The sequence below is a fragment of the Vombatus ursinus genome, unplaced genomic scaffold, assembly GCF_900497805.2.
Source record: "Vombatus ursinus unplaced genomic scaffold, bare-nosed wombat genome assembly UNPS02009062.1, whole genome shotgun sequence".
Taxonomy (NCBI): domain Eukaryota; kingdom Metazoa; phylum Chordata; class Mammalia; order Diprotodontia; family Vombatidae; genus Vombatus; species Vombatus ursinus.
The window spans coordinates 22,762,139-22,779,354 of NW_020948840.1; the positions used below are offsets into that span (position 1 = coordinate 22,762,139).

The window sequence follows — 17,216 nt, forward strand, 5'->3', positions numbered from 1 at the left end:
TGCATCTTGAGCCACAACCAGTCATCTTGATTGTGTCCTGCCACTGGACTATGATAACTCTTGAGGAGAGAGTAAAGCCGACAACTTCGTGCAACTCTGTCTCACTTAAATCCAATTTATGCACAAATCAAAAGACATCATCCATACCATTTAACCAATCTCAAAGTCCTGTGGCAAAAGACAAGTAATTAAGTAGCAGGTGCAGATACCCTGGGAGCTGTAGTCATAATCCTGCAGATAGGCAGCCCAGGCCATAGGGTTGTTTTCTCACTGGAAGCAACAATGGGATTTGGCAAGCTCTAGGTGTTTGAGCAGCCTTTCAAGAATCACATTGCTCATCTCCCGGTGTGAGGAAGGGGCCAGAAAAGGTAGCCTAAAAATTGTCTGCTTACCCAACCCTGATTATCATGGCAGGCAGGGCATCCCACTCTGTGGCAGAAACACAAAAAAATGTGCAAAAGCATCTGCGACAAGGATTCCACTCCCTGCTGGCACATGGAACGTGCGCACACTTATAGACAATCCAACAGATCTGACAGACAAACCTGCAAGAGAACTCAGCAGGTATCACACCAAATAGCAGCCCTGAGTGAAACAAGGCAACTGAAGGTGAGCTTACTGAAGTTGGAGCTGGATTTACATTTTTCTGAAGTGGCCACAGTGAAGGGAAACGCCTTGAAGCTGGTGTATGTTTCGCAATCAAAACTAATCTAGTCAGCAAGCTTGTATGCCTACCAAAAGGAGTAAATGACAGGCTCATGACAATGTGATTGCCACTTGCAGGAAAACGTCATGCCACCATCATCAGTGCCGATGCTCCCACCTTGACGAACCCTGATGAGATCGAAGAAAAATTCTATGAAGACCTGGAGACCCTTATCATCAATGTGTCAAAAGAGGACAGGCTTATAATTCTGGGTGACTTTAATGCTAGAGTAGGCTCAGACTACTAGACTTGGCAGGGAGTTCAAGGGAGGAATGGAGTTGGAAACAGCAACAGTAATGGTCAGTTACTTCTGAAGACTTGTGCACCTTACGACCTTCTCATCACCAATGCTGTCTTCCATTTACCTAAATGCAATAAAACTCATGGATGCACCCTCACAGCAAACACTGGCATCTAAGTGATTGTAAAGAGAAAAGACAGACAGGATGTGAGAGTAATGAAGGCAATGTGTAGTACTGAGTGCTAGACTGTTCATAGACTTATCCTCTCCATGCTAAACACTCACCTTCAACAAAAACAGCTTCCCCAAGGCAAAATGACTACCAGAAGAATTAATGTCAACAGATTAAAGCTGTTCTCTGAGCGGGAACAATTTGTTGCTAACTTGGAGGGAAAGTTGAGCCAGCACACAGTTGGCAGTAGTGGAGCAGAAAAGGAATGGGCAGCTTTCAGAGATTTGGTGTATAGCACTGCATTTGTTCATCTGGGCCAGGAAACTTGCAAACAGCAAGACTGTTTGATGAAAATGATGGGGAAATTCAGAAGCTGCTAAATGTAAAACGAGAACTCCACAGGGTTTACCAGAAGGATAGTTCATCCATCTCTAAGGCGGCAGCATTTCATTTCAAAGATGTATGGTGTATCTCAACTACTTAGTGCTGATAGAGCCACATTGATTAGTGATAAGGACATGATCCTAAAGAGATGGGCTTAACACTTCCATAGTGTATACAGCGGACTGTAATCAATCAATCAATGCTGAAGCCATTGACCATTTACCTTAGGTTGAAGTCAATGCCTCCCTAGCTGAAGTTCCAACCGAAGAAGAGGTTTTGAATGCCATTAGGCTCCTTTTGTGTGGCAAAGCACCTGGTGCTGATTCTATTACAGTTGAGATTTACAAGGGAGGGGGTCCACTGCTCATACAAAAGCTGACTGAAATTTTCCAAGTTATATGGCAAGAGGAGGTTATCCCCCAGTAGTTCAAGGATGCCTCCATTGTCCATCTCTGTAAAAGTAAAGGAAATAGAATGTCCTTGACAATCACAAGAGTGTCTCTCTCTTAGTCCTTGCTGGCAAGATTCTTGCCAGAGTCCTCCTTAATAAGCTGATCCTTTACCTGGAAGATGATCATCTACCTGAGAGCCAGTGTGGCTTCAGAAAGGGCTAAGGAATTGCTGCCCAACAACTCCAGGAGAAATGCCAGGAGCAGAACACAGATCTGATCAAGGCCTTTGATACCGTCAGTTGTGAGGGCTTATGGAAAATTATGTCAAAATTTGGTTGTCTGGAGAAGTTAATCAGCGTTATATGTCAATTTCATGACAGCATGCTTGCCCGGGTTCTGGATAATGGACAATGCTCTCATGCTTTTCCAGTCACCAATGGAGCGAAATAAGACTATGTGCTTGCTCCCATGCTTTTTAGCATGATGTTTTCAGCCATGTTCTTAAATGCTTTCAACGAGGATGAACATGGCATTAAGGTCAGCTACCATATCAATGGTAAATTCTTCAACTTAAAAAAGACTACAAGCCAAGACCAAAATGGAGGAAGTGTTGGTGCATGATTTTTCTTTTTGCAGATGATTGTGCACTTAATGCAGCCTCTGAAGCTGAGATGCAACAAAGTATGGATCATTTCTCTGCTGCTTGTACAAATTTTAGTCTGACAATTAACACCAAGAAAACACAGGTGCTCCATCAGCCAGCACCACACTACCCATACGTGAAACCATCAGTTATAGCAAATAGATTTTTGAATGCTGTGGATAAGTTCACTTACTTTGGTAATGATAATGAGCTGGATGCACGCATTGCCACAGCTAGCTTACTGTTTGGGAGGCTCCAAAGGAAAGTATGGGAGAGAAGAGCCAAGCTTACTACCAAACTGAAGGTCTACTGAGCCATTGTGCTGACCTCATTGTTGTATGCTGTGAAACCTGGACAGTATACCAGCGCCATGCCAGGAAAGTGAATTGTTGCCTTAAGAAGATTCTGAAGATCACCTGGCAGGATAGGATACCAGACACTGAAGTCCTTTCTTGAATTAAACTGCCAAGCATTCAAACTCTGCTTCAGAGAGTGCAACTCCGATGGACTGGCCACATTGTTCGACTGCAAAACGTACACTTGCAGAAAAGATTATTTTACAGAGAACTCACACAGGGCAAAGTTCACATGGTGGTCAGAAGAAGCAATACAAGGACACTTTCAAGGTCTGTCTTAGGAACTTTGGAATTGTTTGTATGACATGGGAGACACTTGTACAGGACTGCTCAGCATGGTGTGTCCACGGCAGAGAAGGTACTATGCTTCATGAGCAAAGCAGAATCGAAATAGCTCAAAGGAAATGCCAAATGTTTACATGAATTATTTGTGCCTAACTTGTGATAGAGCATTCCGAACTCATATTGGTCTGATCATCCACTACTGGACTCACTGAAACTTGACTCTAGCATAGTCATATCATTTTGGTCCTTTTCAAGAAGGAAGGGCAATAAGCAAGGATGATCAACCATTAAAGACTACTCAGATCAAGACAATGATCCAAGAATATTCCAAAGGACTCAGAATAAAAAATGCTATCCAGCTCGAGTGAGAAGTGATGAACTCCGAATGAAAATTATAGCATACTTTTTAAAATTTTTATTTTTTTTAGAGTTTTCTTTTGCAACATGGCAAATATGGAAATGGTTTGCATGACTTAACATGTATAATCGATATGAAATTGCTTGCCTTCTCAAGAAGCAGGGAGGGGAAAGAGGGATCATAAGAATATGGAATTCAAAACACACATACACACACGAAATTTTATGGGTTGCTCCTTGGCACATTTGCTGTTACCTCACGTTTTTGGTTTTGCAGTTTCAACCTTCATAAAGAGTTTCACTCTCTCCAAAACCTGAATCTGCATTTATGCCACCAGGTGGCATAGCATGTTGTAGCTACATGATTTGAACATTAAGCATTTAACCCCAGGTGTATTTAACTGATGTAAGAAAAAAAACTATACTTGGTTCTTTAAAAAAATGATCCTGAAAATAACTACTTAAAAAGTTGAAATGGAACAACATAAAGCAAATAAAAGCAAAACTAAGCAAAGCAAAGCTGAAAGTTTTCAGCCCAACACTTTAAAGATATGAATACCTAAATTACAATTTGGTCATTCGTTAACAATCATTTATTAAACATTTATTATATATTAGGCACTACGCTAAGTCCTATGCATACAAAGAAAGGCAAAAACACTGTTGTTGACTTCATGAAGCTCAAATGGAAAAGACAACATGCAAATATGAAGTTAAGAGGCTGAATCAATCATCCCACCCCATTTAAAGTAACTGTTTTAATTAAGAGCACCTGTAATGAGGCAATCAAAGGCATTAGACTGGGTTTCAGTAATTTGCTTAATCAATTTCGAAGACAAAGTCAGGAGAGTAAGTGAAGTTGCACTGGTATTGGCTAATGAGTCAGTCATTCCAGTGGGTCTTTAGTAAAATAGAAAGCCAGGAAATAATCCATACATTTGTGTATCTGGAATCTTAAGAAGTTTCAGTCACTTGCCTGAATGGGAATTGCTGGGGGGAGGCAAGGATGATCAAAGATTTTTGGATCTGTTACCCTGCTTTGACTGACAAGAGAATGAACATGTTAACTTCAGAGTGTTAGAGGATCTGGACTACTCATCAGGATCCTAGCAGTGTCTCAGGAAGAGCCACAATTAAAGGCAGTATCTGAATTGGGAGAAGCAGCAGCTTCAGGACTCTACAAGGAACCAAAGGGGAATTTCATGAAGCACCCAGGAAGGGAACAGGGACTTAGAACAATCCTGAGTTACTCTCTTTCATGTGATGTGGATCAGGGAATAGGTTAGGTATGCAAGACACATTAGTTAATGACTACAGTAATCTACTGTTTGATAAGACTCCAGCCTCTGGGATAAGAACTCACTATCTGACAAAAACTGCTGGGAAAACTGGAAAAGAGTATGGCAGGAACTAGGCATAGACCATTATCTTACACCCTATACCAAGATAAAGTCAAAATGGGTACATGATTTAGATATAAAGGCTGATGCTATAAACAAACTAGGAGAGCAAGGAATAATTTACCTGTCAATCTATGGAGAAGGGAAGAATTTATGACCAGACGAGAGATATAGAACATTCTGAAATGCAAAATGGATGACTCTGATTACATTAAACTGAAAAGTTTTTACACAAAGCCAATGCAACCAAGATTAGAAGGGAAGCAGAAAGCTTCCCTGTAAAAAATTTTTACAACCAGTGTCTCTGATAAAGACCTCATTTCTAAAATATATAGAGAACTGAGTCAAATTTCTGAGAATACAAATCATTCCCCAATTGATAAATGGTAGTTTTCAGATGAAGAAATTAAAGCTATCTATAGTCATATGAAAAAATGCTCTAAATCACTCTTGATTAGAGAAATGCAAATCAAAACAACTCTGTGATACCACATCACACCTATCAGATTGGCCAACATGACAAAACAGAAAAATTATAAATGCTGGAGAAGATACAGGAAAATTGGAACACTAATGCATTGTTGGTGGAGTTGTGAAATGATCCAACCATTTTGAACAGCAATTTGGAACTATGTCCAAAAGGCTATAAAATTGTGCATACCCTTTGACCCAGCAATACCATTTTTAGGTCTGTATCCCAAAGAGATCATAAAAATGGGTAAAGGACCCACATGTACAAAAATATTTATAGCAGCTCTTATTGTGGTGGCAAAAAATTAGAAACTGCAGGGATGCCTATCAAATTGTGGAATGGCTGAACCAAATTGTGGTATATGAATGTAATGGAATACTATTGTGCTATAAGAAATGATGAGCAGGTGGACTTCAGAAAACCTGGAAAGACTTGTATGGACTGATGCTGAGTGAAGTGAGCAGACCCAGGAGAACACTGTACACAGTAACAGCCATGTTGTGTGATAACCAACTTTGTCAGACTTAGCTCTTCTCAGCAATGCAACAATCTAGGACAACTCCAAAAGACTCATGCTCGAAAATGCTGTCCACATCCAGAGAAAGAAATATGGAATCCGAATGTAGATCGAAGTATACTATTTGCTTTCTTTTTTGTTGTTGTTTTCTTTTATTTCTTTTTTCTCGTGGTTCTTCCCATTGGTTTTAATTCTTCTTTACAATATACTTAATGTGAAAATTTTAAAAAAAATCTAAAAGAAAAAAGTTTATAGTAGCTCTTTTTGTGGTAGCAAAAAACTGGAAATTAAGAGGATATCCAACAATTGGGGAATGGCTGAACAAAACTATTATGCTCTAAGAAATGATGAGCAGGATAGTTTCAAAAAAACTTGTGAAGATTTATATAAATTGATGTAAAGTAAAGTGAGCAGAACCATGAGACCACTATACAAATGTGTGTATTTAAGGATGATCAACTGTGAAAGACTTAGCTACTCTGATCAAGGCAATGATCCAAGACAATTTCAAAGGACCCATGATGAAATATGCCACCCATCTCCAGAGAAGTGATGAACTCTGAATTCAGAACAAAGCATATTTTTAACTCCCTTTAGCCTATATATTTTATGCTTCAGGCAGCAGAAAGCCCAATGGCCTCTGTGCCCCTAAAAAGACCAGCCCAGACTATATAAAAGAGGTGTCACTCCTACCACAAAACTAGAATAAACAAAATAGGTTTAAATAAAAAAAGATATCATTAAATTTTACTTTTTAAAAAACTCAGTAAAAATTTGATGACATTCTTTTGTAACTATAAGTTTGCACTTTTATATCAAGTCAATTCCAATGCTGCAAGTTTCTTTCAGAGGTTAAGCAGATCAAGCTTTTGTTTCCTAACAAATGATAGAAACAACCTTTCTTGAAGTATTTAAAATATTTTTTTCATTCTCAATCTCTCTTTTTTTATTTGCTTTGTTTCATTTTAGGGAAAACAGCATAAACAGGGGATCGGCATTTTTAAAAGTTTGCATAAGCTCTTGACAATTACGTTATAACTGTGATATTGATATATATATATATATATGTGATGAATGTTAAATGCTCTGTAGTTTTCTTATAAGGTTAATATAGCCATCTAGTTTCTTAACAGTTTTATGTACAATCATACCTGTGACAAAAAATTTTCCATAGATATATTCCACAACTTTCCTAATCTGTAAAATCAGTTGCATTGCTTAACATTGTCACTGTCAGAATAATTAAGTCATCACATATTAAATACAATATTGAATAAATTGCACTTTAATAAATCACACTTTAGAATAAAATATTCTTACAAGTGTTGATTATAAAATACCAGAGAATTTTCTTTGTAATTATGAAGAGATCCCTATCTAAATTAAATACTTCTAGAACAAAAATAGATTATTTTATAGTATACCAATAAAAAACCAAAGCAATATTTGTCCTCAAATTAACTTGCATAAATACCTTTTGATTCAGTGAATATCACTTTTGTGTCAAAGAGATTAAAGAAAAAAGGAAAAGAACCCATATGCATAAAAATTATTATAAGAATTGTAATATAAATGACCATCCATAGCGGAATGGTGGAATAAATTGTAGTATATTAATGTAATAGAATATATTGAAACATAAGAAACAATGAAAGGGATAGTTTCAAAGAAATCTGGGTAGACCTGTATGAACTGATGGAGAGGAAAGTGATTAGAACTGGAGAGGAAAGTGATTAGAACCAGAAATACAATCTATACAGTAACAAAAACAATGTAAAGAAAAAAGCTTTGAAAGATTTAACAATTTTTATCAATGTAATGACCATCCACAGTTCCAGAGGACCAATGATAAATCATGCTACCTATCTCCTGACAGACAAGCATGACCAACGTGGAAATTTATTTTACTTCATGATGTGTAATGGTTTGGCTTTTGTTTTCTTTTCAACTAGTAGAAAAGAGGAGTGGATGGGGGTGGGGGGGAAGGAGGAGGGATAGGGGGTATGGATAAAGTTCCAAAAAAGGAAAATGCAAACAGAATGAATCACAGAGAAGCAAGACAGCCTTCAAAGTTACATACTGATTATATTATACACTTAAAATATAAAGCAAGCACTACATCATAAAGATTCACAGTTTTATGTATAATCTACTTTCCACAATTTATATGGAAATGCTTATTTTATATAGGGTATAAGTTCAGAAATTTTTTAAAAGTATTTTGAATATAACAATAGTTTTACCTTGTTCCATTCTTTTCATTTGCTGAATCTGATCGACTGTTTTCTTTAAAATCTTGCATTTGTCTGGTTTTACACTCAGGCTATCAATGTCACCAATGTTTGCAGACAGCAACTCAGCCAGTTCTTCTAAATATTTATTTTCTTGTTCCCTGCGCCTCTTTTCAGTGCTGTTGACAAAGAAAATCTAAATTATAATTTCATTGCTACTTTCTATTTTTCCACAGTGTGCCATGTAATAAGCAAATTTGTATGTAGAGACTCTTAATTTTTTATAGAACTCAAAGGCAGATTAAGAAACCAAAGTGAACCTATTTAAGAGTCAGGAACTGCAACAGGAACCATAAGGCCAAAGCCAATTAAAATAAAATACAACTTTGTTTTCATTGAGCAAATGATGTGTTCCCAAAAAAATGTGCATAGATCGAATCAAAAGCAACCTAACAGGCAATCCTTTAATTGTGTTTAGAATAGTTTTATAATGTTAATATAACCCCTTATTCTGTCTGTTTTATGTTTGGATTTTCCACATTTTTGGTTTTATTAAGGCAAGGGAAATCTAAAGAAGAGGCTAGGAGTGCAGAAACCAGTGAAGCGCAGAGCCTGAAGTCAGAAAGACCTGAGTTCAAATTCTGCCTCAAAAACATACTAGCTGTGTGGCCATGGGAAAGTCACTTAACCTTTGTTTGCCTCAGTTTCCTCAACTGTAAAGGGGATTATCAACAACATCTAACTTCCAGGATTGTTCTGAGGATCAAATGAAATAATATTTGCGAAGCACTTCGCAGAGTGTCTGGTAAATAGTAGGTACTATATAAATGCTTATTTTCTTTCCCCTCCTCTATACAAATAATAAAATTAGAAATTTGATTAACAGTATATATCAGAAACCTTTATATATGTGGCATTAGTAGGTCCTCACCACAAAGAAAAAAAATGTAGAAAGGCCTTACCTTACTGCCCAACCTCCACAAAACTAGATTTAGACAGTAGAAATCAGTAATTTATTTCTAAGTTTTTTCCCAAAACCCAAATTACAGCCTCCTGCCCGGAGATTCTCAGAAACATAATAAATAAAACTCTACTGATAGTAGTGTAGTAGAGGAGAAAGAGCACTGGCTTTGGAGTTAAAGGAACTGGGTTCAAATCTTCACCTTGCCATTTAATACTCATGTGACTTTGGCCAGCCACAACTTTGCTCCACAATTATTTCCTTAATCTGAAAATGAGGGGGTTGGATTAGACAATCTCCAAGATCCCTTTAAGGTAGCTACGTGGCTTAGTGGATAGTGCACCAGTCCTATTATCACAGTTCGAATGTGACCTCAGATAATTACTAGCTGTGTGACCCTGGGAAAATCACTTAACCTCTGGTTGCCTTAATCCACTGAAGAAGGAAATGACAAACTACTCCAGTATCTTCGACAAGAAAACCTCAAATGGGGTCACAAAGAGTCAGACACAACTGAGCAACAATCATAAAAAATCCCTTTCAGCTTTATGATTCTACAATATTGAAAGAATGGAAGAACCCTGCAAATAGCTAAGCTGTAGTTTATAATGATCATTAACCATCCTTTTGGCTCTGGAGGAGAAAGTGAGGCTGGCGACTTTGCACAACTCTTTCTCCCTTATATCCAATTCACTTGCATGTCAAGGTGATGCCTTGACATGTTCCTCTTCGAGAACATAAGACAAACAACAACAATTTAATTTATTGAAATATCCAAGTAGCTCCAAGAAACAAAGTCAAGAATATTAACATAGAATGGATTATACTGAATATGGAAGGACTGGTTCAAAAAGTTTTAAAATATATTCAGATTACTGATACATTTAGAATTTATTGTGGAATATGATCTGAGATGTTATTAAGCTCCCATTTTCTAATCACTAACTCAACCTTTCTAACAATTTTTGTGAAAAACTTTTGCCAGTATTTTGTGATCCTACAATACTGAATGACAGTAGTTCTAATTTGATATTGTTTAACCTATCCCAGTGACTTTTTTTCTAATCTAGGACCAGAAAGTTTTAATAACTAATGTAGAGTATAATTTGAAGTGGAAGAGCAAGTATCTTCCTCTTTTTGTTTTCATACTTTCCCTTTATATTTTTGAATTTTTCATCTACATGAACTTGGTTATTTACTCCAACACTGAAACATATAGCAAATATAAATTGATCAGTATGACATAAAATGCATGTATCAATTAAAGAAGTATTTTTATCCTCCTATGGTTAATTAAGGCTAAGAAAATGGAATCAGCCTTTCTCCCTCAATCTACTGTGCATACTGCCAGATGAATCATTTATTTATTAACACTTATTTTGCCATGTTACTTCCCAATCCAAAAAACTTTAGTGGTTCGTTAGGGCCTCCAGCATAGAAACCAAATGTCTCAAGCCTGTGTTCCAAAGCCCAGTATAAAATGGCCTTGCCCTACCTATCTTCTACTCCTTAACAGGCTATTAAGGAACTGTTCCTTTGATATATCATGTTCATTCCCTTTTCCATTCCTTATACTTTTTCTCCAGATGGAGTAGCTGTCCCTTTATCCTTTTGTCATCTATATAAATCTATTCGATCCCTGGAAGTCTAGCTCACGTCCTACCTCCTACCTCCACAGAATAAGAGAACTAGACTTGAAACAAGGATCTAAGAGGTTAAGTAAATTGTCCAGGATCATACAACTAGTAAGTGCCTGAAGCAGGATTTGAACTCAAGCAAATTCACAAGCAACTCAGGTTTCCAGACTACACATCCAGAGTTCTAGGTAGTATTCCTTTCTGCTGATTTAATATTCCAGTCCACAAAGACATCTCCACTTGCTAGTATCACTATTATCTGTTCTGCCTCCTGGCTTTCACTCTAAGTTGGAAAAAAATTTTTATAAACTACTTGAAAGCAGGAACCTTATATTACACTCATATTTTTAGAAAGTGCTATTCAAATAAGTACTCAAAAACATAGTGAACTGGACTGAAAATAATAAAGTAAATAAAAGATAGCAAAATAAAAAGAGGTTCACATTATGGGTGGGTTTGTTCAGCCCTTATTTTCCTGACAGGACAGTAGAAAGAATAAGACAATGAAAGATGAGACAGCCAACATCACCAGCAAAAATACTCCATACATTTTGCATTTACTTTCCTATGTCCACTTTGCTTGTCTGGTAGGACTGGTAGGCTGAGACCAAAGAGGACTTAAATGCTCAACAAAGGAGTTTGTATTTGATCTTAGAGATAATAGGAAGCCATTGGAGTTTAAGTAGGAGAGGGATCTGGTTAATTAGTATCTATGCATTAGGAAAATGAAGGATGGATTAGAGTGAAAAGAGACTTGAGGCAAGGAAACCAATTAGAAAGCTATTTAGATAGTCAAGACGTGATGTGGAATTGACCTAGGTGGAAGGGGAAAAAGAGAGAGAGAGAGAAAGAGAGAGAGGAAAGAGAGAGAATGAAAATGTTGGAAAGGCTGTAAATAACTGGATTATGTGGGCTGAAGAAATATGAGGAGTTTGGAATTACACCATGTTTGTGAACCTGAATAATTAGAAGGATGGTGGCTACCTAGAGAGAAATGGGGAAGTTCATAAGAAGTGAGAGAGATAATGCGTGCTTTTTTTAATATATTGATTTAGAGATATTTTCACAGGATGCAATTGGGGGTGTGTGTGTATGTATGCGCACGTGCACACATGTGCATGAATCATCTGCAAGGGTAATAATTAAACCCACAGATAGGGGCTGATAAGCTACTGAAAGTATAAAAAGAGAAGAGAGTCAAGACTGGAAACCAGACTGCAAAGTAATAAGAAGTGAATGAGAAAGAAGAAAGAGGTGGAGGGAGAGTAGAGTCAGCCTTTTCTAGTTGGGTTGAGAAAGGGAAGAGAGAGATATAACTATAATTAAGAAAGTAGGGTAGTGAGAAGTTTTTTTAAAGATGGAAGTAACTTATTTGTAGGAAAGAGGAAAGGACATGGTAGAAAGGAGTGATTGGAGTTTAAAGAGAACAGAACTTTTAGAATTTTCATGCTGGAGTCCTACTATCCTAAATGGTGACTGCCTTCCTTGTCTGGCCCACTATTTCAGGCTGACCCTAGCCATGTTTTCTTTCACTCCTACTTCCTGGTCATCTAACCAATCAATTTGCAGCCTATGGCCCTACTCACCATTCATGTATAGTCCAATATAGCCCTTGATGGCCACCAGTGCCTTACATGTGTTATCTCCCTCAATTACAATATAGGCTCCTTTAGAGCAGATGCTACCATTGCTTTTGTATCCATGTCTGCATCACTTGGAATAAAATCCACACTTAATACATGCTTATTCATTCATTCATGGAGAGAATGGAAGTGGATGGGATGAAGGGTGCACATTACTTTCCTTTACAACCTGTATATTCTAACCAAACTGGCCTACTTGCTATTCCTCACACATGTCCTGTATCCATTCCTTTGCACAGGCTGTCCCTAATGCCTAGAATTCACTTCCTCCTCACTGTTACCTCAAAGAATATTTAGCTATCTTCAAGGCTCAGCTCAAGGCACCTAAATGGCACAGTGGAAAGAGCGCTGGCCCTGTTCAAATCAAACTTCAGACACTCACTAGTTGTGTGACCCTGGTCAAGTCTTAACCTCTCTCTATTTGTTTCAGTTTTCTCATCTGTAAATGGAGACAATAACAGCATATACTTTCAAGGGCTGCTGTCATGATAATATTGTAAAGCACTTTGTCTATCTTAAAGTACTGTATGCTAGCTGTTATTGTAATTATTTTAATAGCTTATTCTAGGCATATTATATACTCAAAGAGTAATACACTAATTAGCACGCTACTCTTTAACAAAACTCCTTGAATCTTAGTTTGATATTAAAATTAAAAATATAACATGATCTTAAGCTACACTATTCTGCCTAAACCAAGGGAAGTTAATAATTTCATTGTATTTAAAAATACATCTAGAAAACCATATTCAGTTCTGGTTACCACATATTAAGGAAGGTAATGACAAAGTAGATCATATCCAAAGAAGGAGGAATGATTTGGAAAACATTCCATATGTGGAATGTTTAAAGAAAATGGAGAAGAGGAGAAATATGGTAATAGTCTTTAAGTATTTAAAGGATTATTATAAAGAAAGTTTATTCTGTATAACTTTTGGGGCAGTGCTAGGAGAGGTGGAAATTACACAGGCAGACTTAGGCTCCATGTAAGGAAAAATATACACTCAAATAAGAATCAATAGAATTTATCTAAAAACAAATGGGCCAACCCTTGAGACAGAGTTTTGCTTATGACCAAAAATGTCTATATGGATCTAGATAACCATCTGTTAAAGAAGAAATATTGTAGGACAGATTCCCTGGGTGGGCAGGAAATCAAACTATGTGAGGTCTGAAATTCTTATTACTCTAAGATTTTATGATTCCTCATTCCCCACACATCTCTCATCAGACACATCTCTCCCCTTCCAAATGTCATCACCAACTCCTCCACTAATAATACAGAATATAAAATTCCACCTTCTACTTCATTAGCAAACAAAAGCCAAGCACAGAGCAATAAAAGAGCTGACATTTAAACAGTACATTCAGATTTACAAAGTGCTTTACATGCATTATTCCTTTTGATTCTCACAACAACGTTACAGAGTAAGTAGGTAATTCCTGTATTGCTCCTATTTTACAGATGAGAAAACTGAACCTGAGAGTTTAAGTTATTTTCCAATGGTCATCCAGCTAGTAAGTCTTAGAATCAAGATCTGAACACATATCTCTTCTCACTCCAAAGTTCAATACATTTTCTACTCTACCATGTGTGAATAGTAATGACTGATAATTATGCTTGGGAAATCAACTCATCTATAGCAAATAAAACAAAACAGTAATAAAAATAATAAAACCAATACTTCAAAAAATGCATTAAATAGAATGTACTATGCAGAAATGAGGCTACTCTAGACAAGAAATGCTACACATAATATCAGACTTTTTCAGTGTGTTGATTAGTATTGCTGAGCTGTTTTTTCCTCATTCATCTTCTTTATTATAAGGAATGGCTCTATGGGAGGTGGGGGGATTCGTTGGGAAATGCAGGCAATATAAAAATAACGTCAATAAAATTCAAATGTTCTTACCTTGATGCCAGTGTGTCACATGGTGATCCTTTTCTCTTGTGGGAATCTGGGTTAGAAGGGTCAGTCGAACTGTCTCCGAGGCCACTCATGTTGAGCTATTTCACACCTAACAACAACAAAAAGAAAATCATAAAGATTCTGTATAAAGATAGAAAATGCTAACTAAATAATGCAAAATTGCTAGGTAAAAGTAATTGAAGTCTATAAAAAACATTCACTATTCACTAAATAGACTATAGCTGCAATAAGTATTATAGTATGCTACAAAGAACAACGGAATTGGGAGTCCTAGGTTCAAATGCAGGCTCTGCCACTGGATAACTGGACAAGCCAAATAATTTATGTCTCGCTTTCTCCAGCTATCAAATAGGAAAATTAATACCTGTATTTAAAATTAAACCACAATGGTACAGCATTAACAACAAAATACTTTTTAAAAATCAATGCACATTACAAAATAACCATCACAATGCCTGAACATAAAGGAAAAAAATCCCAAGCAACGGAACCTGAACAAAGAACTTATTCCAGTGCCTCATTGGGGCAGTTCTGACCTTGAATTCTCCAAGGAGAACACGAGATTTGCCAGGTTATATCCAGGTTATATTGTCCTAAAAAGGCTTCAAGTATGGTTCTGACCAAAAACTATGTTTGCTTTCTGAGGACCAACATAATTAAACATGAAGAAGTTCACCACTAATAGACTGGCCATCTGATGATGGCTTATTTAGTCATGACAACCTGTGAAACAAAAACACATGGCCCTTGGTACAGTATACCCACCTCCAACATACATATCTGCTTTCACAATGACAGTGGCATAGTAGTAGGAAAAGGAGGCAGATACTGCTTAGAACAGACCTATCAGACTTTCTATAAACATTAACAGAACTGGTGGTATTCTAAATTTGAGATTGTTGTCCAGTGACTTAAGATGGACAAACTCTTGGAGGAACTGAACCATGTCAATCTTGCTATAAATTAAAGAAGAATACAAAACAAGTTGCAGAAATATGGAAAAAATGTATCAAAGGTTCTCTTTGGAAAGGCAAAGAGAAATCTATGTAGCTGGTTTTATCACATATTCAAGGACAATAAAAATATTAATTTCTTGGGACACTTAGTAATCTTGTACTATAGTGCTCAAAATAAGCACTATACGATAAGAAAGAGGATGACTTTGAAAATAACTCAAATTTATAAAACAATATCTGTTATAGGGATTGACCATATAGAGAAATACAAAGAACTTGATATGACTATCTTCCAAATTAAATCAATATATACTTATAATATTCTTTCACGTAAAGGGGGTTATATAGGATAACAGTAAAAATAATGGAAAATTCAGGAATAAAAAACAAGAGAGGCAAAAAGAAGAGAGTCGAGAGATATCATATAATAAGCATCAAATAACATCATAAAAATAAAATTGTTTATATTTTAACAGAAAGAAAATGACTGATTTCCAATACATAGTCATTTCCAAACAATTTTTCTGTGCAGAGTCAGGACTGACTTGTTATATAAAAGACCAAACAAAATCAATATCAACTTAGAAGAAAGAATAAAAATAAGATATAGCATGCAATTAAATGCAGCTGAAGGAGTAAGGTGCACTGAGGGAGAAACAGGGAAGTCAAAACACCACCACCTTGACCACCAATTCCCCTCAGACTCTAATGGAGATTCTCCAAGATTCTGAACTGAAGAGCCTTAGGAATAGCCGTATCCCCCAAAGCAAAAGGCCTGCTTCCAGCTCAGTCCTCTCAGCTAACGCTAAAGGAAAAATCACTATGGAAACGGGGCCCACCTTCCTCTTCATCAATAGTAACAACTGCTGACCAACTGCCACCAACAGGCAAACAGGCACAAGAGCCCAAGAAGTGACAGAAGCCCCCAGATCAGTGATCCTGCTTCTAATCTAGCTCTCGTAACCATCATCCAGGGAAGTAACTCCTGTGGAATAGGTACCAGCCATCACTACCAACTGTCGAGCAACCCAATATAACACAAGGAAGGCAAGCCAGACTAGCTGAAGCAGCAAGGCACACTGAAGGAGAGATGAGAGCCAGTATGTGGCCAAGCAAGTCAAACCACCAACATCACTTTGACCACTATATCCCCTCAAACCATAATGAGGACAGCCCAGAACCCTGAACCCAAGATCCTTGGGATTAGCAATGCCTCTACCATAGTACCTTCAGACATCATCTTGGGAAGCAACCCCGAAGGAGATGCAACCTGGCAACGACTTCTGTCACATATTTTGAAGACCCAGAAAAGAAAGTTGTTGTCACCAAAGTCTATGGCACGCTCAAATAGTTCAACAAAAGAAACTGACTTGATTTGATAAATGGTATTAAAGAAGAGAAATTACCAGTTGCTTTGCCAATGCAGCCTAAGGATGATGAGATCTTTCTATCTGACTTGAAGCTGAAACCTTCCACATATGTTGTCTACCCCATTAGAATGTGAGCTGCTTGAGAGCAGGGACTGTCTTTTTTCTTTCTTTCTATATCCCTAGTGGTTTGCATATATTAAAACCTTAATAAGTGCTTTATTCATTCATTTAAGTGAAGCAATTCCAACTTGGCCTATTAGATATTGAGGCTGAAAAATAGGAAATGGATAAAAAAACAAACATCATCATAGACTATTATTTCCCAAGACCTTAACTACTATAAATCAATTCCTAAAATGAGGAAATCATATGATCTTAGAAATAATCTCAATTGCAAACAGTATACTTCCTTGCTAAGAGAAGTGCTATGGATGGCAAAGGCAACAGCAGTTTAGAGTATAAGTTCATTATAAATATCTTACATTTAACTGAAACAGAAATTACAAAAAACAAAAGGCAATTTGGACTGTATGAGGTTTAAAGCTTTTGTATATTTGAAACT

General features: G+C 36.9%; 1 protein-coding gene across 10 annotated transcripts in view; it reads right to left on the reverse strand.

Moving 5' to 3' along the window:
* Nucleotides 1–17,216, reverse strand: part of NCOA1 (nuclear receptor coactivator 1) — a 214,969-nt gene that overhangs the window by 100,566 nt on the left and 97,187 nt on the right. For all 10 annotated transcript variants that reach the window (XM_027850339.1, XM_027850343.1, XM_027850341.1 and 7 more), the window contains 2 exons: nt 14,311–14,416; nt 8,169–8,335 (listed from right to left, as the gene is read on the reverse strand). In XM_027850339.1, coding sequence (XP_027706140.1) covers nt 8,169–8,335; nt 14,311–14,399 — 256 coding nt within the window. In that variant the 5' untranslated portion in view covers nt 14,400–14,416. The remainder of the gene's footprint in view (nt 1–8,168; nt 8,336–14,310; nt 14,417–17,216) is intronic.